Genomic DNA, 27,500 nt, shown 5'->3' on the forward strand with positions numbered 1-27,500 from the left:
CCCCGGTGGGTCATTGTTTACCTGAAGAGGGGGTAGGAAACAACTGGGCTTCTCTCCACATGTTTGTTCCCTCAAGGTGCTCTCTCTCTCTTTTATTCCCCCTCTCTCTCTCTCTCTCTCTCTCTCTCTCTCTCTCTCTCTTTTATTCCCCTCTGGGTCATTGGTTGCCAGTCATAAATCCCTGAGCTGCTGTGCAAGAAAGAGTGACTCGACCATCATCATCATATTCGGTCATAAAGAAGCAGAGATTGTCAGCATCTCTCACTCACCATTGTCTCCCACACAGACCTTTGCACAATTAGCACAATTGCTCAATTAACTTTCCCACTGAAATGTTCTCAAGAGAAATACTGTACACGAACAACATACATGTGATCTTTGAAAGGAACAGTTTGTAAACTGCTAACTAAACAGCTAATTAGCAAAGATTCTTGCAACTTAAAGGGATCTGTCAGCTAGAAACTGGGAGTTAGAGATTGTGAGAGACTTTGTTCATTTGATTTTGGTGGCTCCTAAATATGCAGTAATTAACCATTTATACTCAAGACAAATGTAATATCTGCCAGTAACTGAACATAACTTTTGGAAAAAAGGTTTTCCATGAAAAATGTAAAGATTAAACTCAATTCTACTATCTGCACTCATTGGTGGCTTCCTCATCTACTTGGATCAACATGAATGGGTGTATGAAGCTATGGGGAAGATGATTGGGCCTGGACGTTAACCCCCCCCAGAAATCTGCATTCCCAAGTTTAGCCAGCAGAGGGCAAATTGTTTTTGGCCCACCAGAAATCTTCCGGAGCGAGCCAGTTCGGGCATGTCGGAGCATGTCTGTCCAGGAGACTTCTCCAGGATGTCCAAATTCGGTCCACGAGGGCCACAGGGTCTTCTGGTTTGGATCCCACATTCTTTGGAAGAATCATCATTGCTGAGAAAGATTACCTCACCTTGTTCATCTGAGGGATGGATTGTGCAACTTGTGAATATCCAGCGCAAGTGTGTTGTTGTTGGTTCACAACCCCCAACCCCTTTCTTTCTGGAACATGTTTGGGTCAATTGTTGCCCCTCACAGAGAGCTGTCCTCCCATCCATCCCAGCTTCACCCATGGCGAGGCAGAGAAAGGAGATGATGAAGGTGTTAGAAACATGGCATCTATACTGACCTCTATAATGATACAGTCAAACACCAGTAGTAATGTGGATGCACTGCTGTTATGTTAACCATCCTTATTTCAGAGGCAGGATGCACAAATATAAGTGTGTTATTAATATTTTATTAACATATCACATGTATTGTAAAGATGAACAGAGATAACACAGACCCCTATCAGTGTAGTTCTGCTTGAAGTTGAAATCATCCATTGGTTGTGGCATGGCCCACTGCCCTACCATCATCTACCTTTCGTTGGAGCCATTCTCTAGAAAGGTGGCAGGGAATTCTGGCCTCCCACATTATTGACATAGTCTCGGCTGGGAATAACATGCTTACAACCACATCTCTCGAGTCTTGAATAACCACTATATGCTCTCTATATGATCCCCCTATGTATTGGACCCCCATGAAGAAACAAGGGCTTAGGGCATTCCTTAGTACACAGCACGGCATAATGGAGGTCTTTCATATTGCACTGAGTTCTTGGAACTTGGTGTGGTTCTCTGGTTAGGTTTAACCCTCTTAATATGTCTGTCTTATATGTGTGTTTTGGTGGGCTTGGGTCATACTGGCCCAGAAACATCACCAGAAAGGCGAGCTGATTGTAGTTTTCTCATGTCAAGACATCCCCGTTGTTGAACTTGTTTGTGTGAAGCACTGTATTTTTATACGGTTACAGGGTGTGTTATTCTGAGTGGTGCTTCACAGGCGGCTCAGTGTTTGTTTAACTCATTTCCCCACACGATTGTAATGTACTAAGTGGCCCTGTGTAAAGCAGTGAGAGTAGGATGATGACAGTGTCCTTGGAGAGCCAGCTGGACTCCTTCAGCAAGTAGGTCATTTGAATGCCGTGCTCTCCTACAGACATTTCTGGGAAGTGTTTCTTTTATTGTGTTATCTACAAACACCCAGTCTTTTGCAATACATATGATTCAAAGAGATTACAAATATTTTGATTACACACACACACACACACATATACCCTGTTTATTAACCTCTTGTAATTGAGATGTTGATTGAAAATCAGTTAGCACATACAGCCTATTTCTCTCCGCTGTAGAGTGTTGAACCCATGACCTCCTGTGGGTGTTGTTTGTACCGCGTTCTTAACAGTGAAGAGACAGGAGTTGCACCAGCTTCAGAAAATGACTCCACTTGAACTCCCCGTAGAGTTCACCAAAGGCTCTCCCCTGGTCTGTGTGACTCAGGAGCTCGCTGTCCGCTGTTGTGGTCAGTTCCGTTCAATGACCGTAAGATCCTCTCAATGACCGTAAGATCCTCTCAATGACCATAAGATCCTCTCAATGACCTTAAGATCCTTCATCCCACAGCCAGCACGCCATAAGCACAGGGTGCGTGGGAAATGGAGTGTGGTGTGACGGGTGTGTATGCTAGGTGTGACGGGCTGCGACCATAATGACAGGCTGTGAACGTGTTGTGCTATACTCAGTGGCACGGATAAAGGCATCGATTTCCTGTCAGAGAGGGCTGAGCGGGAGGGTTACCTGGTACCCAGACGAGCGTCCTGTGCCCTCTCTGCCCTGGTACCCAGACGAGCGTCCTGTGCCCTCTCTGCCCTGGTACCCAGACGAGCGTCCTGTGCCCTCTCTGCCCTGCACTTTCCACCTTCTCCTGTCTCAGTGTCTGGAGTGGAAGGCGTGTGTGTGTGTGTGTGTGTGTGTGTGTGTGTGTGTGTGTGTGTGTGTGTGTGTGTGTGTGTGTGTGTGTGTGTGTGTGTGTGTCTGTGTGTGTGTGTGTGTGTGTGTGTGTGTGTGTGTGTGTGTGTGTGTGAGTGTGAGTGTGTGTGTGTGTGTGTGTGTGTGTGTGTGTGAGAGAGAGTGTGAGAGACAGAGAGGGGGAAATGGAGCTCATTCCTCTTCCATTCACACACTTATTCATAAGCCATCAGAAAAAAAGGGAAAAAAAACTAAAGAAGGAAAAAAGAATGTGGTGACGCTATCAAAGACTTGCTCTCGGTCTACTCCTTGTCCGGCCTGGCCTGCCATGCGAGACAGCAAATATTTCACAACAGTGGCTGACTCAGCCCGGCCGCCCACCTTCCACCATGGCAACGACGACACCGGCACTAACCAGGCCAAGTGGAACACTGAGGGGAAGCCATAGTTTAGATGCAAGGCAGAGGGAGTCATAGTTTACATGCAAGGTAGAGGGAGTCATAGTTTACATGCAAGGCAAAGGAGTCATAGTTTAGATGCAAGGCAGAGGGAGTCATAGTTTAGATGCAAGGCAGAGGGAGTCATAGTTTAGATGCAAGGCAGAGGGAGTCATAGTTTACATGCAAGGTAGAGGGAGTCATAGTTTACATGCAAGGCAAAGGGAGTCATATAGTTTAGATGCAAGGCAGAGGAAGTCATAGTTTAGATGCAAGGCAGAGGGAGTCATAGTTTACATGCAAGGCAAAGGAGTCATATAGTTTACATTCAAGGTAGAGGGAGTCATAGTTTACATGCAAGGCAGAGGGAGTCATAGTTTAGATGCAAGGCAGAGGGAGTCATATAGTTTACATGCAAGGCAGAGGGAGTCATATAGTTTACATGCAAGGTAGAGGAAGTCATAGTTTAGATGCAAGGCAGAGGGAGTCATAGTTTAGATGCAAGGCAGAGGGAGTCATATAGTTTAGATGCAAGGTAGAGGGAGTCATATAGTTTAGATGCAAGGCAAAGGAGTCATACAGTTTACATGCAAGACAGGGGGAGTCATATAGTTTACATGCAAGGTAGAGGGAGTCATATAGTTTGCATGCAAGGCAGAGGTGATTCAAAATTGTAATACCTTAAAGTAGTTGCATCACTTTTCAATAAAAAAAGTAGGGTGTTTGCTCTTCTGTCAAATTCAAAACAGTTTAGATGTACTTTATTAAAAATACAGGCTCCACAGTAAGAACAACTTTCATTACCCTCCCTTGGAATCTTGGATACCAGTGCTGCACACATTTCTGGAGTGAGTTCTGCCATTCTTCTGACACATTTTATCTCGGCTGCTCTTTGCTGGAGGAGTTGTGTTGCTCTACCTTTCTTCTCTTTAAAATACTTCAAAGGTGTTCTATTGGATTCAAGTCAGGCCACATACTTGTCCAGGTCATACTTTTCACTTTTTTCTTCTTTAGAAACTCTTGCGTGATTTTGGCAGTGTGCTTTGGATTGTTGTCATGCTGGAATGTTCCTCTTCTGCCAAGCTTCTGAACCTTCAAGCTTCAGTATTTTGGTATATCCACAGCCATTAATGGTACCAACTATAAATGTCAGCTCCACACCACATTTTGCACTCATGCAACTCCACGTCATCACACTCCTGCCACCGTGCTTGCCTGTCTGGACTATGCATTAACTGTAGTAGTCCTCGCTAGATTCCCGCTAGATTTTTCCATCTTTGTGAAGTCTCACAATCAGATTTCTCAATCCCATTAGGAGTCACGATGCAGCCATGCAGATTGGCACAGCCCACAGGCATGGTGTTCAGTGGTCATTTTTATAACCATGCTAATGCTGTTAGGCTAGCTGTAAATCACAGATGTAGTTCTCTTTCTTGGGTACTTAATCCATGGCTCTGGTGTTGCTGGCACTTTGATGTATCAGTTAACTTACAGGAAAAAGAACAAGACGTTATATGCCTGTTGAAGACCTATCAATAGTTATTTCCCTCACAAAATGCGTGTGTGTGCGTTTGCATGTGTGTGTGTTTATGTATGTGGGTGTGTGTGTGCGTGTGTGTGTGTCTGTGTCTGTGTGTGTGTGTGTGTGTGTGTGTGTGTGTGTGTGTGTGTGTCTGTGTGTGTGTGTGTGTGTCTGTGTGTGTGTGTGTGTGTGTGTGTGTGTGTGTGTGTGTGTCTGTGTGTGAGTGAAAGAGAGAGAGAGAGTCTCTTTTGGCTCCCTGTTGTTGAACGTGTTTTACATGACGGGCACTATTGTTCACAGATGTATAACGTGACGGTTGCTTGGTTGTCCCAGTCTTGGCAGGTGTCAGGAGTGTTCAGTCCACATCGGTCACTTCAACTAAATCCACTCATACTCTCCCAAAACCAGTCATTGTCCAGAGGCTTATGCTTGATTTTTCTGGAAGCTTTTCCACTGGGGTTTCCATAAGAACTGAGAGACTGATTCACTGAAATAATTAGGTTTCCAATATGTTCTGTGTGTCAGAGTCAGTGTGTACTCACCACTTGTGACCTATCTTTGTAACCCTTTAAGGAGCCGTTGTTGATGAGTCCAATGGAAAGGTCTTAGTCGTCCAAGACAAGAACAAGGTAGAGTATTTTGTTTAAATATATTTTCATCTGTACCCGCTGGCTACCATTATATAGGCAGGGAAATATGTATATGTACAAAGACTGGCAAGTAACTGCGATAACATGTTCTGCTGTCTAAAGTACATGAATTTACAGCTACCTGGAATAACTACCTAATATCAAGGCCATTTTTTTCTGTTATGTAACTACTGACTGAAATCATCTTAAACAGTACTAACTTGAAAAGTATTCAAACTAAGATATCATGACTATTAATCCAAAGGATAATCATTTCATCACTTTTCATCACATTCAACCCTACAATCATGATTGTAAAATTCCAAAGACATAAATCATTCAACCCTACAATCATGATTGTAAAATTCCAAAGACACTTGTCATTCAACCCTACAAACTCCGCTTCTCTTTCAGGTCGGTAACACACTAATACCGTGATTACTAATAGGAGAGTCATTCTGAGACCTGAATTTAAAACAGATATTTAAAGTTTAAGACCCTTTAGGACACCTTCCAAGAGAAGCTGAGTAACAAGCGAAGAATGTCTATTCAGGTTTCTAAACAGGTCGATTCAGGTGTGTGTTGCCTCGCACCATCGACTAAACGGCCATCATTAAGTGTGTTTGTTTAAGCTGTTCTGCTTCCCTTGCATCTTTCATGTCTTTCTGTCTGTCGTCTGTAGCTGTGTACATTACTCAATATGTGTAATAGTCCATATAATTGGGTTTTCTTTCATCTTTATTTGTTAACTTTGGCAAGATGTGCTCAACGGCCTTTCAAATGTAAGTGCTTAGACGGTGAGGCTCAAACAGGGGTGTCCAATCATCGATGAAGAAATCGTTCGCCAGCGACCCCATCCTCTATTCTCCTCTGAAACTGCAAGCACAAATGCATTCCTCTAGCTCTTTAACTACATCCTTTGCTATTTCCCAAGACCTATAATAGCATGGTTTCAGATAGACCGTTATTTTTCCAACAAGTTTTGAGTTACTGAAATTGCCCTTATTTCAGATGAGGTAGATTTTCATTGAGGTTTTGGCCCATATGATTTCTTTGGAAGATTGTGTGCGTGTGTGTGTGTGTGTGTGTGTGTGTGTGTGTGTGTGTGTGTGTGTGTGTGTGTGTATAAAGATCCCTCTGATTCAAGAATTGCAGTCAAAAGCCAAAAATAGAGCTTTTACCTATCCGTTGGAATATTTCTATGGGATGTATTTTGCAGGATGTGGAATCTTTAAAAGATCAATTTCCAGTCTCACCTGTACTGATCATTCTATGCCTTATCAGTGCTAAAGTGATCTTCTTGTCACCAATATCTAGTGATTGTAGTTTTCAAGTGAGATTCAGTGGTAAATAAAATGAATTCAGTTTCTGCCTCTGGTCACTGTAAAATCCATCTGCGCCTTAAGAGCATTCCAACACCGCTCTAGACAATCCAGCTTGCTATCCTCCTTCCCGATCAAGTCCCATAAATCCCATAGGTCTCTTGGCCTCTGTGCGATTCTGACTCCAAACTCCAGCCCTAAGCTCTGGTATTTACAGACTAGATAAACCATAATGAACCCCCTGACCCTCTTTCACTTTCATTCGGAGCAGCGTTTGTTTTCAGTGGTAGCTATGATGCTGTTGTCTGGTAATGAGGTTTATCTGTACTTTACCCTCTTCACTGTCTCCCCTCGTTAGTCCGATGCAATTCCTCAGTCCTCACTTACAGGAAGAGGGCCCGATGCGTCCATTCTGGCTCTGTGCCATCACCGCTGCTAGACAGTTTTTCCGCACAGAAACTGGCTCCAGGTTTATGTCTGTGAAAACTGAGAGTGAGCCTCTCAAGATGGACTTGGCCATTAGCTCTACGTGAAGAGACCGGATACTTTGTTTTGTGGGCGCGATAGCGATGAGCGATGAGCGATGAGCAACCCGATCCTGGAAACACAACAGTGATGTGTTTCTCTGAAATTTCATGTTGAAATTGGACCCTGGAAAATGTTCCAAACCTTTATTCCAAAATACCTAATGCCGTCACGAAAAAAGTGAAATAGTGGTTTCTGGTGTCGTATGAGTGGCAGCATAACCATCAAAGTCGTCTTCTATCGTCTATGTTACAACTGCATTATTAAACATAATACATAAACCGTCTGAGAGACTCAAAACAACGCTGTTCGATTTACTGGAAACGTGGTCGGACTGAGAGGAACGAGATGTGCTGATCCTCCCATCCCCCCACCAGCGCTACCATTCCAGCACAGTCGCTCTGCCACTCCATAATGTTCTCCAGATTGCTGCCCTGTAGCTGCTGCTGCTGCATGCAGGCGTGTGTGAATGTAAAACCTTTGGTTTGAGTTCCCGTGCGCGACAGCAGTCTTTTGAAAGGTGTCACAGTGTTAAAAATCATAATTCGGTAACATTTTCAAAACTCTTTTTGTATATATCTGTGTCTTTCCCCTGCCTCATTTTATTACACTCCCCTGGCCAGTAAACATAGTATGCTATAGGAAGTAATACAATCACTCAAAGATGTATATGTCAGTCTTTATTGTATATATAAAATATGTTCAGAAAAATAGCATTCTTTTAATGTTGACAAAGTTGAAACACGTTACAAGGATAGTTCTTTGTAGTTTTGAAAATTGCATAAATGGCATTGCATTTAATAAAATAAAGCTTTTTAAATATTTCAAAAGTCTTCCAAAGGAGAAACCTATCAATGTAACTTTCAAATACCGTTGTTAATTCCAAAATAAAAAAAAGGTAAAAATCTATGTTATAATTAAGAACTAGCAGCATTTTTTTCTGTTTATAAATATCAGTATAGAAATATTAATCATAATATGGAACTCAGTAGATCCTTATGTTCATGGAATGGGCTTTACAGCATAACAACAAGGAAACCTAATACAATTATTAGAAGTGTTATCACTGTGATAAAGGAAGAAGGCAAGCTATAAATAACTTGATGCGAGGCGTAGGGTTTGTGTTTTCAGAGATATGCGTTGTTGCCGTGGGCTATGAAGTATTTCTCTGAAATTCTGATGTAATGTGTTTCAGACTATAAATGCCTGGAAGTTTCCGGGGGGTCTTTCCGATCCAGGGGAAAACATCGGTGAGTACCTTTCTTTCTCTTACTGGACATCATCATCATCATCATCATCTCCTCAGCAGTCACACATGGCAAAGTCTTAGAAATGGATTCTAACAGAACAGCACTGCATTCCTCTTTTTGACTTCTTGACTTCGAACCAGGTTCTAAAGTCAACATAATGGCTCTTCTCTCTCTATACAGTGTTGAAATGTAGAATCACTGTGGGATTGCTTACGGGGCATGTAAAGGGCTTAAGGTTCAGCAGACCCTGTGTTGGTCTGAGGTTAATAATGTGATAAAGCTAGAAGCCAATAGGTTCCTCAAAGAACTTTGTTATCAGTGGGTTGTATGGAAATGTTCTATTCTTTCCACATTTAGCTGTTATGCTATTAGAACTAATTTGACGGTTTGGTGTAAACAGTTTATGTATTATCAATCTTTCTTTTCTATCATCATGGCTGTTGGCCTGAAAGATTAGTGGACTGCTGTATCCGGTATATTGGAAGTCAATTCAGTTGTAAGATTTTGGTGTAATCACTTCACATAAAAAGTGTTATTTAGACATTTCATGTCATTTAATTTGAACAAACAATACTCTTAAAATATACATTCAAGTATTGAAATGTTAAAATTTTACAACTGGTATTAATGAGTTGACGGTCTCTTTCTGTTAATATTTACAATCATTTCAGAGCAGCTTCAAGATATAACTATTGAAATATGTCATGAAAGCAGCATTTAGTAATACTGATAAGCAAAGCCATTACATTTCTCTTGTAGTAAAAAATATCACTAAATATTAATTACAGTACTTCTGTAGCCCATAGAAAACATTCAACTCAAATAATCCCTAAATAAAGAAGAAAGGAAGGAAGTGAATGAATCACTGTTTAAGTACCTCTGGTGTAAACATCCATTTTCACATCCAGGAGAATAGACGTGACAACAGTGTCTTTTTTGGAAAGGTGGAGTCAGCCATGGTAATTCAGAACAGTTGTTTGGAATATCTGATGACATTCTCCTCACATGTATGCAGTAAAAACCCATTACCATTGAAAGGGTGAAACACACACAATAACCTCCTCAGATCCAACAAATCAGGACAACGATCTCCCTGTCAATCATGTGTCTTAATCAAAGCAGTTCCTACTGTCTATGGGTAGTGGCCATGCAGTGGGATGGACTCAATGAAAGTGATGAAGATAAGGGGTGTATTCCTTTCAGCGGTTGAGTTTCAAAATGGCCAGCGTCTGGGCTAATTTGCTGATGCTACCTTTAACTGCAGTCGTCAAATAGGGAATAGCTTGATGTGTTTTTCTGAGTTAAAGGCCAGAGAGACATGCGATAGCCTTGACCATGAATCTAGTTCCACTAGTAGTGCTAACAAATGCTACAAAATGTTAGCCTTTCTTGCTGAGTAGAACAACCCCATCTATATTTCCCTGTTTTGTAAGGTGTTACGGCTGTCCGCGAGGTTTTCGAGGAGACGGGTGTGCGCGCCGAATTCCGCTCCCTCCTGAGCATCCGGCAGCAGCACAACCACCCGGGCGCCTTTGGCATGTCCGACATGTACATCATCTGCCGCCTGAGCCCTCTGACCTACGACATCGAGTTCTGCACCCAGGAGTGCCTGCGCTGTGAGTGGCTCGACCTGGCCGAACTAGCCAAGACCAATGCCACCACCCCGATCACCAGCCGCGTCGCACAGCTCCTCCTCCACGGCCTCCGGCACGGCTTTCATCACATCGACCTCACCGTGAATGAGCTGCCTGCCGTCTATTCTGGAATGTTCTACCAGCTGTACCACCGGCAGCTACCAGAGCTCCTTAAGCAAGCCTGATGGCTACTGGCCCACAGGGCACAACCACACCACACCACATCACACACCGGCTGCACTTTAGAAGCGCTGACCGCTGACCGGATTTTCTCACCATGCTGTGGTGTGGGCACAGACGCTTATGAACTGTTACTATAAAAAGGGATGGGTGTTACTGTGGTGATAATCACTGGACAGGATATTACTCGCTGACTGGGCCACATACCTTCTCTCCTGTGGGAATTCTGCACATGCATCAAAGGTTAGGCCGAGGCTACTTGATGGGCTGGATCTTGACAGCAATACTGGGGGTGTTATTTATGATGTTATTAAGATGCCGAGATGTGTCTCCGCTGGACAGCAGACAGCGATTTACAATGCTGAAATTAGAACTGTACTGTAGGACTGAATTGTGAAGTATTTAACCAGTGTTGAATAAAGTTGGACTCTGTCAAACTACCAACATGAGTTGAAAGGATTTTTACGTAGTGTATGTAGTTCTTTGTTTCTTTCTGACTCTCATCCTTGACAACTATATATTGTTAAAAGCATTCATGTTAAGAAAATAATAAAGAACCATTAAGACTATATCAATATACACCGTCTAGAGTAATCAAGCAGCTTCAGTTAGACTCACATTTTGTTATTGTAGTGACATTCCCATTGGTTAAGCTGCAGGACCATTATGCTGGTGGTCACACCGACCGTATCTTCAAGTCTTTGTCACATCTCTATCTCTCTCTCTCTCTCTCTCTCTCTCTCTCTCTCTCAAAAAAAAAAACCTTTTGAGACATTAAGGAGCAGCTCCAATGTCTGTTCCTGATCAGGTTTTGCTTGACATTGGCAGGAAGAGAATGGCCTTCTGCCCGGGTCCGGTCTTGGTGCCCAGCTTGAACTGGCCAGTCCGTTTCAGTGCCACATACCAGTCCGGGTACTTCCTGGACCTGTAGGTGTTGTAGTTGTTGGCCTCCAGACGCTCGAAGAAGTAGCTCTCTTCTGTCGGTCGTCTCTGAATGGGGAGAGAATTGAAGGAAGCTTCAGAAAGGAACCATTCACTGGAACCTTTAAGTTTGATTTGTAATGTTTCACTTTCTACATAAATAAAACTATAAATAGTAAAGCTAGCTAAAAGCAGCCATTCTAAAATAGATTAAGATAATAGAGTTTATGATTCAAATTGAAAAGTCTGTAAATTGATATCCTGTTCTAAATGAAACTAGGGACTAATAATCAAGAAAAATGGAAAAGGTTTTCTAGAAGTCCAAAGCAGTATGGTTAGTGTTGAAAGTAACTATAATTTATATTGACTCAGTGAAAAGGAGAAGAACTTTTCCTAATGGTGGATTGCCAAGACTGCTGAGAATAAGGCTTCCCAGAACAATGTACATCTGACTTTGGAAAAAGAGTGAAAATGACCGTGACGCCTGCTTCTTCCTCCACGTAAGTAGTCTAGGAAATGTCTGAGTTTTTTAATGGGTCTGTTCACCAGCTGAGTCGACCCAAAACAAATACAACTTTAATCCCTTTTTTGATCCTCTATGGGTAGTTACGTACGCTGTCTTTTTTTTATCAATACTTTTGTCAGAAGAAACAGCCCATTTTTTACAGTGTTGATTCAAATCCTGCCAAAACTGTCAGGATTCAGAGATACCACAGGGGCAACAACAACAACAACAACACGTGTGGTATAAAACAGTCTGAAGTCAAATGAGGACACCATGCAGATGTGTGCACTCACCCCCCCATGACAGAATGAAAGGAAACTAACTTCACTTTTCATTCTCAATACAGTCAGGTCATGTTATTATGCAAGAGCGTGGGCAGTTTGCGTCCAGCCGATGTTTATGTTTGCTTCATGAAAAAGGAAGGGGGGAAACAGGAACTACACAAAAAGAAAAAAATACACAGCCTAACAATTCTGTGGACAAGGGCGCAAATGGCCGATGACATCAATTGCATCTGACAAGAATCTGCGTTGCCATTGGAGACCTCTTTCGATGGCCCACACCCATTCCAAAACGAGTGGCTGCTCTGCAGAGGAGTCCGTCACTGTCGGCACACTAACTAAAGAGGCACTGACTTTATGGTCAAGGTACCTTGACTTCACTGCGACTGCACTCCAACCTGTGCTCATAGTTTCCTCAGCGAACCCTGTGGTACAAACAGTTCTTAAATACATGATGAGTTTATAAATAGACGCAATCTGGCCCCGGTCGTGTTTAATAGGTAGACCTCGGCGGAAACTTGGCTCTGGCGGCGGCTTCATATCATAGCAAAACGTTTAAAGACCTGTCTTGGCGTCACTCTAAGGTTCGGGGTTGATACAAGACAAAGCTTGAGCAGAAAGCCATAATTTTATCACTTCAGTAAATAATGGGGGACATCGTTTAAAGTCTCTTAGCTTTATAAAACTCTTAGCTTTATAGCACGAGTGATGAGAAGAAACCTTGATAAGATTCACTTCACAGTTAGTATCTCTGTCTAAATAATAGACTGAATGGACATTTTAGGATCATTCTGTCTGGAGCAGCTTATGACAGGATGGTTGTACACTCACAGTGTGTAAATTCACTTTTAAAAAATCCAGCCTGCAAAAACATGATCTCTGTATCTCCCTGGAGTCAAATGTGTGTTAGCAAGTCCATTCGTGAAGAGATACATCAGTGAAGGTGCCATGTGTGTGTCTGTGGGTGGCCAGTAGCTTTTCAGTAAGGTCTGGAGGAAAGCTCTGCCCTGGCTGTGGAGGAGCTGTGTGGTAGCCCTCAAAACCACAAGATCACATACAGGCACTCACTGCTGCCTCACTTCTGCCTTTGATTCACCCATGGGGACTTTGGGCCACAGAGGCGGCAGTGGCAGGCCTTACACATTAACAAAAGAAGGATTCCGGCCAAGTGATTATCTAAAACAAGGATTAAGATTTGATGAACGTCCAGGAAAATAACACTCAGAGCTCTTGGACTCCTCTGGCAGGATCCACTGTTGACCAAATGGCACTGTGCCAGTCTCGCTCGTAAACAGAGAATGTGCACAAACTTCAAATTGTTTTGTTTTCAATAAAACCGTCTCCTTTACCATTACAGTTAATGGTATCCTGCAAGCCACCAAGAGGTGTTATTGTGTTGTGGTATTTTGGTGCTGCATCTCATCACATTCCGGCACTCACCGATCCAAACAGCCTTCCGTCTCCGTTCATAGCCAGGTAGCGGTTTGCACAAAGGCCTTTGATCACGACCTCCCCCACCGAGGTGGCCTGCAGCTGAAGTTTGACTAGAGAGAAAAGAAAGAAGCAAGGGAAGAAAAGAAAAAGAAAAAATGAATCAGAGAGGCATGCTCCTGTTTCCAACTCTTGAAAGCAATTAGCGATTATTACAAAATTGCCTCAGAGTCTGACCTGAAAATTTAACTCTGAGCCCTTGCTGATTAGACTCAACAATAACAAAAAACATGATTGACTTATTTTGAGACAATGGATAATTGTACAAAACCGAAGTGGTTTTGTGCAGCCATGTTTTTCAGAGCTGTCTTCCAACTAGGCCAAAAGCATATCCAAACATTTGTGTTTGTTTCTATGTTTCTTATTAGTAACTAATAATGAATAATGTAATAAATATGTTAAATTGGATGAACTGTTTACAGTACAGGGATCTAAAAGGATTCCACAAAGGGCACATTACACATTTCTTCACCAGATTTTTTAGCATTCGGCAATGAAACTGCCCAAAGATTTAGAAAAATGTACTGTATGTGTTGTGTTTGCATTACTATGCTGAACAGTAGAGGTATCAAACTTCCAAATAATGTAAAAAAAAAGGCCATCCCAGTTGTCTGAAACCTGACCTACAGCATCTACACAGAAAAGTGTGTGACTGCAGGCCAACTATACTAACTAATGTCGTGTATCATGCATTCCATCTTAATTAGTTCCACGATCAGAGGAAGGCAGAGGAGTTCTCTGGAACTTCTGTTGACATATCTTCATGACACACCCACTCTGTCTCTAAGGCTTAAACCAGCATGTTCAAATGGGAACATGATCAACCCAACCCATATTCAACACAAATACATTATGGTGTTCCAAAACATCTTCTTTGTGAGATAGGCTACAGATAGTTTTACTGACTAACAGAATGATATGCCTTGTTGCCCATGCGATCTGGTGCCCATTAATAAGCTTGTTACAGCTGTTTCCAGTGCACCTGTTCTATGTCTTCATGCGTAGATAATCTCATTCCTGTCCCCTCTAGTTCTATAGTTCTTGGGGCCCCTGACAGCATAATTTAGCACTGTCAGTCCAATGACCTTTTGTTTATGGGAGAATCTTATAGGAAGCAGGAGGTCAGAATAAGGTCAGGTGAGATCAGGGTTACAGTCAGGAATGGGGTCTACTTCAAATGACAGGAGTCTGCCGAAAGATATGGGGAAGTCAGCAAAGGCTTTCTGAGATGACATGTCCGTTCTTCATAAACCCTATTCATTTTTATTCAGACACAATTTGTCAGGACATGGTGGGGAAATAGCAGGGAAATAGTTTGGGCGTTACTCAATTAGCGAAGTTATATGGAGGAGGTATTTCTGATTATACTGATCATACTTCAGATCAGATTTCACTGCGCTAACGCCACAATGTAGGACCTCACTTACTGCCTTGGCAAGAACTGTTCAACTCTGGCATTACCATTGAGCCTTACAGCACTGAGTCCTGAGAGACGTTTACATAATGAATGGGTGCTTGTCACTGCACATGGAAGGGGGGACAGGTTTCCACATGGTGGCCAGTGGAAATGAAGTCAATTCATGTTTCCTCACCATTAGCTGTTTGTTTTCCTTGTCAACACATTTGTAATTAATTTGCGAGCTGAAATGTTGAGACCAGTCTTCTGCAAATGATGTGTATTACTCCCTTGGATATACTACTACATTATCCTGCATCAACCAAAGGACTTTTATGAGAGCTTGAGAAACCTCACTTACACAGTTACAAATAAAAGTGTGTCTACAATGTTTCCTAATATTCTTCAAAAATCATACTTCAATGCAACAAGTGTGACCATTCCTTCTCCCTGCATATCTAATGCATGTCAATTTAATTTAACAAAATAAAGTCGTTTTTTTTGTGAACTAGACCAAGAAAAGTTTTCCAAACATATAGAAATCCAGAACGTGATTGGCAGGAGATATTTATAAGCTTGGGACAGTTTTCCTTGGTGCGTAACAAAAACACTGGATGGAGTGCACTGAGTCGGAAAATTCACATCAGTAGCCCAGGATTAAGTTCCCTGCGACACCTAGAATGGCATAAAGAGGCTTTGTCTGCACCCTCTCCCTTGGCGCCTTGGAAGGAAACGCAATGACCGGGAGCACTTACTGTGGGGGTCGTTCTTCTCTCGGATTCCATCCACCATGCCGTTGGAGTTGATCCGTAAGAAGTAGCCCCCATTCTTGCAGTAGAGCCTCTTGGGCTCCTTAAAGTTCCCCGGCGGGAAGCCGCCGCTGCCCCCGTCGTCGGGGGTGGCCGGCAGGGTGGTGATGTCTCCGGTAGCCATGGCCTCTGCCCTTCTCGGCCTCCCTCTCCCTCTCGGTGCGGCGCCAGCCCCAGAGTGGCCTCTCAGGAGCGGCCTCCGGAGCTCCCTCCGCCGCCGCCGCTCCTGCTGCTGCTGCTCCTCCTCCTCCACCTTCCACTCCTCCGCCTTCCTGCCTCAGAGAACCTGATTCTCGTTAATCAGCCGAGGGGGTCAGAGAGTCCCTTTGTGAGAGGCCCCCCTCCTCTGCTGCATGCCTTCTTCTTGCAAGGAGAGCTCTGAGACGCTGAGGTGCAGTGCAGCGCTGTGTGGGCCGGGGCAGAGAGAGAGAGAGAGAGGCAGGAACGCCCCAACTGTGGATTCTGAGCCCCTCTGCTTCTTCCCCCCCTCCTCCGCCGAGTGCAATCAAAACGTGTTGAGAGAGAGCTAATGAAGTGTAGGCAGCATAGTCATGATAAAAGGGAGATGCATCTGTCTCCCTCTCCTTTCCACTCCTTCTTGCTCTTCTTCTTGTGCTGAAAGTGTTTACAGCTAGGCGGCTGGCACGCCTATGAGTAGACTTCCCCCGTGGGCCTCCAGTCCGCATGCGCTCGCCACACACCCTCCTCTCTTTCGCTCTCTCTTTCTCTCCCCCTTTCCCTTTCTCTCTCCATCAGAGAAACCAGACCAGCAGAGAAAGAAAGGGGGGGAAGAGAGGGTGAGGTAGAGAGAGGGAAGGACATATGGGGTGAGCTTGAATGCAGTATGGAGGAGCCTGATGGTAATGTTTTAGAAAGAGGCAGAGAGGAAAGCCAAACTTCTGGCACAGAGAGCAGGAGAGTGATAGATTAACAGATGCAACACAAATCAGGGCACTTTCAAGAATGCACTGCCAGGAAACCGGACAGCTGCTGATATAAAAATAAGACTCTGGTCAAGAACAAAAAGCACATTTTAGTGTATGTGGTTTGAGAGCTGGTGGACGGTTTGTATCTGACCGTCGTGTCATGTAGTTAGGATCTCTCAATGTTATTCAGGATTGCAGCAGCCAGGCTATTATAAGCTGCTACGGCAAACACCATCTGGCTTCAAAGGGCTTCGGATGGAGATTCCCTGGAAACAACTGGGATTGGTGGTCGCTTGAATGTAATTGCAGACATGCGGACATTACTGCACAGTACCGATCAGAGAGTTCACCGCAACTAAAACGGCAATGTAAAAAGCTGTGTTCTGGATGATGCAACCTCGAGTTTTACAACATTTGATCAAGGTTATTCCCATGGCATCTTTATTAATTGAGAAAACATACCCAGGAAATAACCAGTGACTCAGCATTGCCAATGACCATAATGAGTCGTCCATTCAAAACATATGCTCACCGACAGCAAATAAATAAGGGAACTCTGAATATAGGCTTCCATCAAGCATTCCTTTACACTTGAGAGCATCCAGTTGCCAATTCATGGATTTCTCTGACGTTAATTGAGGCCAGGTCATAATTTTAGCCTGACCTCCACAGACACACACATTGACTCACAAACACACACAAACCAGCATTGAAACACGGGCACATTATGCACACTTCTTGTTGTTGCCCCTATTTACAGAGCCCAGTGAATGGGCCTTTTAACATGTGGCTTTACTCCTCTTGGACTGTTTAACTGGCGGGCAGAGATTTCGCGCTCTACTCTCTAATCATTTACTGGCCTCTCTCCCCCCTTCCACTGCCTTATTTGGGCATACCTACTCCTTCATTCATCCACAGCCTTTTGTGCAGTGCTTACCGAGTTGTTGTTTTCTTAACTATGAGAAAAGACTTGGTAAACCTGGTAATTTCCTGTCTTTTTTTTATTAATTTCCTTTTTTAAACCTTTGCAGTTAATGGTTGGTTCAAGAAAAACATCACTGGTCAAGGGTGACCTTTAGTGCGTCTCGTCCGGAGAAAGAATGTTGACCTATCACACGAAGCGTCAAAGGGGTCCTTTCAGGCCTGGCATGATGGATTTGTCATCTCACAATGACACAACAGACATCCTCGTTAGTCATCATCAAAGCACTCCAAAGGGCCATGGTTCCACAACATGGTCCTGTCCTGACAAACAAGACAAGATTGACCCAAACGTCTGCAGCCCCCATCCAGGTTTCCTGGGCAGGTGTTTGGAATGGAGGCCATAAAATCCTGTGTGCAGACCGGGGCGAATAATACTCTGCGACAATCCCAGACCATACAAATAATGCCAGAGCCGTCCAACACAGTGAATTTAGTGTTCATTTATTCTGAGGGTGTGAGCTCCAGACATGTTTGTTGGATAAAGAGCCTTTTGGACAACACACGTCCATTCTTTAGGAATAGTGACCTACAAAACAACGTGCCTTACTTCATGTTGACCAGAGATGTTTAAGTGGGGCCAGTAGATGCGAGTGAGTCCTCAACTCAACTTAAGTCGGACAGCTGTTGCAAAGCACTGTAAAAGCCATGGTGTTTGTCTCCCCCCAGTGGCAAAACAATCAATTCTCAGTTTTACCAATCAAATTCAACTCACCAATCATGTCACCAAGCTCACATTTCCCAAATCTACATTGATTATCATGAAGCACTGGTATGACTTTTATTCCATTATTCGTTGTTCTATCTCTTGGTGCTATACTACAAAATAGTCACGTTAGAAAATTCTTTGGGATGTGTACAAGTAGTCTAAAAATATCTTCTTAAAAAAATTGAACACACACAAAACAAAACAATACACCTATTATTCATAAAAACACAAAACTATTTGATTGTATGTCCTTTTTTTCTGCATCAAAGCCAGTGATTATTTCAGCGTCAGTTTGAAGCAGCAGGAACACCAGATCTAAAGCTCTCCTCCAGGCTTCCACCTTCACAGTCACATTATCATACACACTCTCCATCTTGCTACTAGAGTCTGAACAGAGTCCATCATTGACATCCAACCCCAGTACATTTACACAAGGATCTGGATCTCCCTTCAGGTCCTTCAGTTGCTCATGGATTTTTGTCCAGGCGTCTGCTTTGGTTGAAAGCTGTCCACTGTTACACAGAAGAGTGGAGACGTAGTCCATCAAACCGTCCACCATCAGCTGAAGTACCCTCCCTACGTACGGCTTCCCTCGACATTCATCTTTGGTCCTGTTCCCAGTGTTCTCAATACGCTTCTGCAGTGCATGGATACAGTGCATCTCCACCACCCCCCCTCCGGGGAGGACTCTCCCGTCCTTCAGTGCATGATGCAGGCGGTGCGCACAGCCCCAGAACTGGTCCTCCAGAGACTGCAGTTTCCCCTGAACTGAGCTGGTGATCGCCGCCGTCACCAGAGCGGTCTTTTCAGCCGTGACGGTCACAGCTGTGGACTCCGCGCCCCGCCCACTGAGGTACTCCCTCCACACCTGCAGGCGCACGCCCGACCCCACGCACCGCCGGTTCACCTGGGTGATGTAGGAGACCGGGATGGCGCCAGTCGCCTGGGCGAAGTCGCTCAGCACGGCTGGCTTTACCCGCTCGATCACCAGGATGTTGTGCCTCCAGCAGTGGTCTGTTAGCTGTTCAGAGGCTACGCCGTTTACTAGAACGACACCGACGGCGTACTTCAGAAGGATGGCCAAAGCACCATTCACCCACATCTGCTCTTGGCTCACTCCGTGTACATCCAGTGTATCGGTTACATGCTGGACCGCTGCTGGGTTACTGAAGCCCAGGTGGCGATATTTCTCATTCAGGTCTCCGTTCAGAAGCACGATGCGCACGCTCTTATCTTTTAAATGACTGACGACGGAAGCCTGCTCAGCAGACAAGAGGACCACATAACCAGACAAGGCGCAGGCATGATCCTCTGGCAGACCAGGCAGTGGACATGTGACCAGCTTATTGACATCAAACATCTTGTGTGAGTCACCTTGTCCATTTATCCTTGACTGGATCCTGCTTGCTTGCAGGACTAAGTCCATTGCTTTGTTGCAACCGTGGGACACAGCAAGAGCAAGGCTATCCAGCTCTGTGTTTTTTGAATGGTTCAGTTGTGACACGGACCTTTGTGTGGGTCCTTCAGAATCACTGGTTTCATTTGAAGTGAAATGTCTGCTGTGGGTGAGTTTTATTTTGCCTCTGGCAGCTTTGACTGCTTTTGAGTTATGCTGACAAGGGGGCTGTGCTAACGGCCTAACATTTGCTCTATGCTCAGACACTGGACAGCTTTTAGGGAATGGGTGACCGTTGAAAGACGGAGGAGCCTCACTATGAGGTTTCGATACACTCCACTTCTGTACAACCCCTTGATGAAGGACATCCTCAATAGGGACCGCTCTGTCTCTGCAGACCTGCACACACACATCCAGGCCCTCAGACATGGCAGACAGGACGTGGGGAATAGTTATTCCCTGATGAAGGCACTCCAGAGCGGCCCTGCTCCATGCTCCAGCCAGGAAGAGCAGAGATCCCGACCCTGAGTGGAACACCTTCTGCTGAGCCAGGACGGTCTCGCTGAGCAGCTGCCCAACAGAACATGTCAGGTCTAAATTCTCCAGGAGCCGGAAACTAGAGCACACCATGACGGAGTCCCCGCTGGCCTCATCATTGATGAACTTGTACCTTTCACTTGGACCCAGTAAGGTATGTGCTGTTGCTGCCAGTGTTACTAGCTGCTCCAGTACTACGTGGCCTCTGTGGTTTATGCTTTCTGTAAATGACATCTGTAAAATATAAATGGCATATTAAACATACTAAACATTGCCCCAGTCTTGCATTAGAGATAATACCCAACGACACAAATGAGCTTGACAACTCATATTTTAACACATTCCAACCAATATAAGGTTGTCATTCTTGGTTGTGTTCTGTATAACGTTAGTTGTCTCGCCAGTGTAAAGCTGCCAGCTTGGCATATTCGGTGAAACCAGCAACGAACAGCAGTTACCTTTTTTGACAGGTAATGTTAGCCACAAATAATAGCCTGGAAACGACAGATGGCCATTCAAACGACAACCTAGGTTTCATAGCTAGCTCGTCGCCCGTGTGCACATTATGTAGCTTGGTCATGTATTACAAAAATGTGTCCCTGGAACAATTAAATAGTACAGCATATTTTTTTGCATTCACACTAGGGACACTTATAAGGGACACTAATAATAACAAGCTAGCAGGCTAACCGTTTCTCCGATGGACATAGCAAGATTAGCCTGCTAGCTAGCTGCAGTTTAGTTAATTAATTAAATTCATTGTTGGTAAAGTCGACACGGTCTTGATACTTTGACAACGTCACGTTTTTAGAAAAGAAAGTAACTGCACACACACCTCTTCTGGGTGCCGTTTCCCTCTTGCTGTTTGACTCATAGACATATGTCTATGGTTTGACTAGTCTGCCTGACCCCAATACACATGCGCGTTATTTCCAGACTCCGACTGGTTGCTAAGAGACAGGGCGTGTTCATACGGCACTGTAAAGCCAGCTGCGCAGTTGTGTGGCACAGTCGTTTTGTGTTATTTTTGTTAGGCCTACAGTATCAGGAATAAAGCTGTCATTACTTTGAATGTAAATATAAAGTTGGCTTTTGGAGAACAAAGACTGCAATGGGAATGCAAACACTTAGATAGACAAGTGATTGTGAAATCAACCCTATTAGCTAAGAATAGTTTGCTAGTGTTCATTCTTTTTCTAGTAAATATGCCCTTTTGTCGTCTGGGTCATGAATAGAACTGTGTATATATAAAAATATATATAAAAAAGTGTTATTCATGGCTGCAACTATTATAACTAGACTTATAATCACGGTAGTTTTGTCTAGTATAAAAAGCCTACAAACATTTATATGGATACTATGTATTGCTCTGGAACAAAACAATGGGACCGATGTGTTCTGTCCTTTGACCTTGACCACAGAGTATTTCAGTGCAGATGATTATTAGCCTTTACTGCCTTTAATGGCTTGGCAAATTGGATGAAGGTTTTTTTTTATTATTATTTTATTGTCATGTACCCTATGGAGGGGATTGTGGTTCACAGATTGAATGCTGATAGAGATAGTGGTGCACCTGGCCTTTTAACCAAGTTTCAAATGCCATGTTACTGTGGGCATTGTCAGAAACATTGGCGAAGTTCATGAAATTAGAAAATGCACAGAGGTAATCAACAGGGGTCGCTGTTTTGGTGAGAGTGAAAGGTTTGAGCCCTGCAGTAGCGACGTACGAGGAGTGCGTTTGATTGTTGCAGAGCTAAATGGCGGACAGAGCGGGACAGTTGCCATCAGAACAATAACATCACAGTTGCTCTGCTTCTTGACGTGACTCGGCACTAGATCCGCACCGAAGTCCCTCGCGCAGAGGGGATTCTGGTGCATGATCGAGTGGGACATATTTTTACGTACTTTTTGTGTGAGCAAGCGTACACTTGGTTAGCTTGCTAAGTGGTTTAGAGTTCACTGTAAGGAAGTTGTCTCTTCATGGTGGTAAACTAGCCAGCTAACTAGCTAAGTATGGGGGACTCTTTAGGTCTCATCGGGAAGCGACTGCTGCTGCTTCTCAATGATAGGGGATCCACGGGCGGAACCGAAATGGATCAAGCTTCCTGGCTGCGAGGAACAGTCCGGGCTGTCAGCGTTATTGGCTTGGCCAGCCCTGGGGTAGAGGTGAGCCCCGGAGAGGGAACAACAACAGCAGCATCGGGGCTGACGGTCAGTGTTTACAAGTCTATTCGCAGACAGTATCTAGCTGTCTTGCTACAACCCTAGAGAGTATGCCAAGTGCATGGCTATCGCGCATTTCAGACCATGAATTTAATCCTAACCCGTGCGCCGTGAGGCTGAAATCCACTTTAGTGTTTGGAGTAACCATTGAGTCTTTTGTGGAAACAGCCAATTAGCCGCTTCACAAAACATTAGCTAGCTGACACGGCTAGCAAATCAGATAGCAACGAGTAAGGCCTTGGAATCAAGTTGTAGGATAGCTTAGCGAGTTAGCTCGCCACAGAGCCTGTCAGAAGACTTGAATTACACATGATTTCTCTAAACTGTGTGTATATTCGATGTAAGATGAAGTGTGAAAACGATAACTTTAGTTAGAATGCATTAATATTGAAATCAATCATATTTAAATGGCTTAGACTGGCCGCCTGTGTCAACCGCCATTGTATAACTGTTAGCCTAACAGAGTCGTGTTAGCGAATCAGCTACAAATGCCATGTTCATACACATATGGGTCAATGTCTTAAAAGTCCAAACATTGCAGTTTCACCATTGTTAAAGTATCAAGCTGAATCACTAAATGGCCATTTAATGAAACTAACCAAAATTGCATCAGATGAATCATATTGCTTCAGCGAATATGAATCATGCATGAATGTAAAATAATTTTAATTAATCATTCGCTAATGCTATGAAACTATGCGTCCATGAATGAAATTTTGCATGTGATGTGAGCATGTTTGTGTTCCTACTAACGCCACCCTCAATACATTTGGATCTGGTAATCTCTAATGAAACGTTACATTAAAAGTTTATTTACATCGCAACAGAAAACTTCTTTAGTCCGCAGAAAACCTGAGGAAACCAAGTGGTAGTGTGATCATTAACAAATCATCATATTTTCTCCTTTGTCTATCTACTTGTGACTGTCAGTGAAATGCTGATGACAGTATTATTATTGGACATTCTCGGGAATAGTTTACGTTCTTACATTGAGTAGACACACATCTTACCTCAGCCCCTGCTTCTGTTATCTTTGTTTCTGTTTTGATTTTATTGTTTTGATACAGATGATTGTTTCCTATGAGTGTGTGGGAGTAATTAATGATCTTGTCATTGTCAGTGTTTGTGTGTTGCATGTTTCATTTGTTTCATTTGTAGCATTATCTGCACTTTAATCAGACTTTCCCCGAGGCTTTTACAAAATAGTTGAAGCAAATCATTTGGCCCTTCAAAATGACTGAGAAGAGCATTCATTGGCAATTATTTAAGCCTTTAATGGTTTTCAGTACCTCCTAATTACTTAGTTTGTATTATAGCACTGACCAGGATTAGCTGAGAGACCAGTTATTTAGACAAATGTATTGTTTTTAAATTATTATTTTTATTTTTTTTGCCCCTTTGGAGACGCTCAGCCATGTTGATCTAAGCTAGTCTAAAACTAGCACAGCCCAGAATAGGTTATGTTTTGTATATCTGTGCTGATTTTTGCCCAGCTTTCTCAGCAAGGCAATGTTGGTCCAAAGTGGTCTCCAAGTTCAAAACCAGAATTCCCATTGCCAAATAAAAAAAAAAATCATCTCAGCTCAGCAAACGGGCTTATACTGTCTTTTCCAGGAAGGAGCTAGGGTGGGTATATTTGCTCTTCTTGGTCTTTTTCTGCCAATGGATAACTTTGCTCTGAGCACTGGCAGTGAATCAGATGCATTTGTGTCCAGTCAAGCAGGCCACTACTGAGTAAGTTCATGTTAAATGAATGAAATTGAATGCCTCTCACCTCACCTTGCTTTAGTATTCATAGTAGTATTCATGCTTTTTTTTGTGCCAAAATGCCCCCCCTATCACCCGTTTTTTTCAGTGTGTTTTTCTCATGCAATCTCCTTCCCTCCTCTCCTCTCCTCTCCGTTTGAGCAGGTGTTTGTTGAATTTGAGGACTGCACCTGGAGACAGAGGTCATGGGTGAGGGTGTATGGGGATGAGGTCCGTGCTGTGTTGATGGAGAGCACCATTGTGTGGGCGGCACGTACTGATCCTGCTTCTGGAAGTGGTGCCACATCTGCCTGGCCTGCATTAGTAAGTAGCTGGTGTACATGTAGCCAACAATTAATTTAAAGAAGCCAGACATACACTTGATGCAACCCACATCAAGTTGTTGTTTCATGGCTTCCTGTAGGTGGTTTTCCATTGCAGGAACCCGGGGATTCTTCCCAGGTGGCTCAAATGTTTACAGGAATGGCCCCCTAATCGTCCCTTTCAGCCTTTCAGTGTCCGGCCTTTCAGCCCACCAGACCTACTTGACATAGCCGTTGCCCTTCAATCCCAATGTTAATTCCAGGCACGACAAAGTAATGATATATTCCTCTAGTGGCAGCCCCAACATTAGACCATTCTGGATTAAATGGTGTCATGGCGGCTGTAGCTACTTGATGAATGAATATACCAGTACTACTATGGCCACCATAAAACAGCCCACTAGTTCCTGCAGTGGGAAACCGCCTTATGTCTGAGCTTGGCCTGTTATAGGGTGATCTTACGCATCCATGGGGCTTCCCCTTTTATATGGTAACCACTATGTGGTTTGAACGTTTTGCAGCTCAGCCACTTGACCTCAGAACACTCTTCTCGAGAAAAAAAGTGCTGAGATTGAAGAGAAATGTGTGAACAAAATAGAGAGGCGGATAGGAATCTGCACAGAGGTCAAAGATGAAAGGATCTCATTGGGAATGTGCACACGGGAGGAGAATGATATTAAACAACTCAGTGAGAGGAACACGTTCACAACACTAACACTACTGAGCACTCATTCATATCATGAAGAGCATGATATTAAACAACTCAGTGAGAAGAACACGTGCACAGCACTAACACTACTGAGCACTCATTCATATCATGAAGAGCACAAACACATTCAGCCACCCAAGGGGAGTGCAGTGAGAAGCGCTCAAGGACCAGATAAGGGAACCTAGACGTTCCAAGTTAGGGAGGACTGGGTAGAGATACGAGCTGAACAGAGGCACTAGAGACCTTGACCAGAGAGGCCGGATGCTGCTACATTTTTGTCTCCAACAGAGGGCAAAGACCCAGACCTATTACAGGTTAGAAGGAGGTCAGAAAATCAGTTTTAATTACACAAAAACTATAAAAAGAGGTTAAATGATTTCTGCTGTCTCACAAAGGGGCGGCTGTCCAGAAACAAGATGAATGCAGAGCATCAGAGAAGTGAACATTCTGAAATGAGAGAATGGACAGAATTATAGTTGAGCTGAAAGTGTGTTTATGCACCGAGCCATTTACACCTGTGAAGTTGTCATCGCAGAGGCAGGAGACACTGGTCTCATGTGTATTCGATTCTAATTAAGGCCACGACTCAAAGCATGCCCTTGCTGAACCTCTTGCTTGTAGGATAGCAGACGTCCTCTCTATTCTAGAGGACTGAACAAAACAAAGTCCTCTCAGTCAAGTCAGGACAACTAAAATAATACCCAATAGCTGAACAAGTATCATTTAGTAGTAACCACTGATTGACTTCTTATCAACATATCCACTGACTATCTACTTATTCGCAGATAACCAGTCGGGTGCATTTCCTGTACAACAATCATTCTATTCTACTAATCATTCTGTTACTAGGTCTATGTAAAGCATACACCATATTCCTTCCCTACAACACAAGAATGTTTTATAATAGGCTACATATTATCAGCTCACTGAGAAAGAGGTGCAGCATCTCGCATTCTTTTCTGTAGATGTGTGAATTCACCTCACTGGCACGTTTCTACAAGTGGACCTTTATGTATTTTTTGCTCAAGGCGATTACAAGTAGGGTTGTATGGTAGTTAACATTGTTAAATATTAACCAGGAAAGGGAATACGTTTATAATAATTAATTTTGACATCAGTGACATCTTAGACATGAAGTATCTGGAACTAAGCCCCTAAGTACAAGTCGAGAGATGTAGTTCGAACTAATAACTTAACGACTATTGAACTAATGTTTTGAGAACACTTGCTTCTGGAGCACGGAAGGGAGGGGTGTATTTTGATTGGCTGTAGAAATGGGCAAATTTGAGGTCTGAGATTACTAAAAGTCATTTTTAAACTTCTGTATTTATGTTTCTTATTGATTGGCAGGCATTCCAACCACTCGTAGATCGCGTCGGTTTGGGGTCTCTGGTTCCAGTGGAATTCTTTGGGAATACCAAGACCTTGGAGTTTCTCCCTGATGGAAATTCACTTCAAATCTTTGAGGTGGGTTAAAGGGAAAGTTGATCTGTGAGGTCTCTATAATCTGTCTTTTTATTTTCTTCATGAAAAGAATGCAATTTTGTGAATTTGTTTGCGTGTGGTACCATGCATAGGTTTAGGCACCTACGTTTGATGTGATGTGTGACGCAAATACAATTAAGTCAGTGCTTGATATTTTGTGTTGAGTGTTACATTTCATTGTAACACACATTTAATAGCAAAGCTAGAATTAGAGGCTGGTTTGACTGTGGTCTTTGACTGTCTATTTTAAGTACCGCTAGAGAGTGTCTCCAAAATTAAATGAATGTTCTGTGTTTTGCTAGATTGAGAAAGATATCAGGAACACTCTTCTACAAGACAAGCCTTCTGTACAGGCAGCCATATCTAGCTGGCACAGCGACTGTGAACTTCAGGATATACTGAGGAAAGGTGAGTTTACTGCCAAGTTTCTAGTCGTAGCCGATTGTTTGCTACACTGACGTTTTAACGGTGTCATAGAATGCATATTGGGGTTGGCCATAGCCCATGGCTTGAGCCCAGCATCGTGATCCCCACGGACAGCAGGGCACACCCTGCCACACATACAAACACACTATACATACACACTACACACACATTGTCTGGGGAGGAATGATTGTGTTGGTGCGGCCTAAAAACTGTGAGCGAGTGTGGTCATGATGGAGCAACCAATTGCCATCACGCCACGGTTCAGGTCATTTACGCCGAATCTTCTCCCTCGGACGCCTCAAAGCAGT

At 43.6% G+C, this 27,500-nt stretch overlaps 4 protein-coding genes across 6 annotated transcripts in view; 2 read left to right on the plus strand and 2 right to left on the minus strand.

The window, feature by feature from the left end:
* nudt6 (nudix (nucleoside diphosphate linked moiety X)-type motif 6) overlaps nucleotides 1-10,772 on the plus strand; it is a 93,287-nt gene extending 82,515 nt beyond the window's left edge. Inside the window, exons 3-5 of the mRNA XM_031587609.2 lie at nucleotides 5,362-5,417; nucleotides 8,460-8,514; nucleotides 9,948-10,772. Coding sequence (XP_031443469.1) covers nucleotides 5,362-5,417; nucleotides 8,460-8,514; nucleotides 9,948-10,333 — 497 coding nt within the window. The 3' untranslated portion in view covers nucleotides 10,334-10,772. The remainder of the gene's footprint in view (nucleotides 1-5,361; nucleotides 5,418-8,459; nucleotides 8,515-9,947) is intronic.
* fgf2 (fibroblast growth factor 2) lies at nucleotides 7,932-16,492 on the minus strand. The gene is made up of 3 exons (XM_012829264.3): nucleotides 15,678-16,492; nucleotides 13,476-13,579; nucleotides 7,932-11,318 (listed from the first exon to the last, which is right to left on the minus strand). The coding sequence occupies exons 1-3, from the start codon at nucleotides 15,853-15,855 to the stop codon at nucleotides 11,133-11,135; spliced, it is 468 nt and encodes a 155-aa protein (XP_012684718.1). The 5' UTR covers nucleotides 15,856-16,492; the 3' UTR covers nucleotides 7,932-11,132.
* Nucleotides 16,493-18,066: 1,574 nt separating this feature from the next.
* bbs12 (Bardet-Biedl syndrome 12) lies at nucleotides 18,067-21,200 on the minus strand. Its single transcript, XM_012829246.3, has 2 exons — nucleotides 21,116-21,200; nucleotides 18,067-20,514 (listed from the first exon to the last, which is right to left on the minus strand). The coding sequence occupies exons 1-2, from the start codon at nucleotides 21,158-21,160 to the stop codon at nucleotides 18,565-18,567; spliced, it is 1,995 nt and encodes a 664-aa protein (XP_012684700.2). The 5' UTR covers nucleotides 21,161-21,200; the 3' UTR covers nucleotides 18,067-18,564.
* A 751-nt stretch (nucleotides 21,201-21,951) lies between these two features.
* The window catches only part of kdm3b (lysine (K)-specific demethylase 3B), a 24,789-nt gene continuing 19,240 nt past the window's right edge, over nucleotides 21,952-27,500 (plus strand). Inside the window, exons 1-4 of one of the 3 annotated variants that reach the window (XM_031586918.2) lie at nucleotides 21,952-22,446; nucleotides 24,415-24,573; nucleotides 26,632-26,748; nucleotides 27,069-27,174. In XM_031586918.2, the coding sequence (XP_031442778.1) occupies nucleotides 22,294-22,446; nucleotides 24,415-24,573; nucleotides 26,632-26,748; nucleotides 27,069-27,174 (535 nt within the window). In that variant the 5' untranslated portion in view covers nucleotides 21,952-22,293. Of the gene's footprint in view, nucleotides 22,492-24,414; nucleotides 24,574-26,631; nucleotides 26,749-27,068; nucleotides 27,175-27,500 lie in introns of all 3 variants that reach the window. The other 2 variants (XM_031586916.2, XM_031586917.2) reach the window with 2 other exon arrangements.

The sequence above is a fragment of the Clupea harengus genome, chromosome 20 (genome assembly GCF_900700415.2).
Source record: "Clupea harengus chromosome 20, Ch_v2.0.2, whole genome shotgun sequence".
Lineage (NCBI taxonomy): Eukaryota > Metazoa > Chordata > Actinopteri > Clupeiformes > Clupeidae > Clupea > Clupea harengus.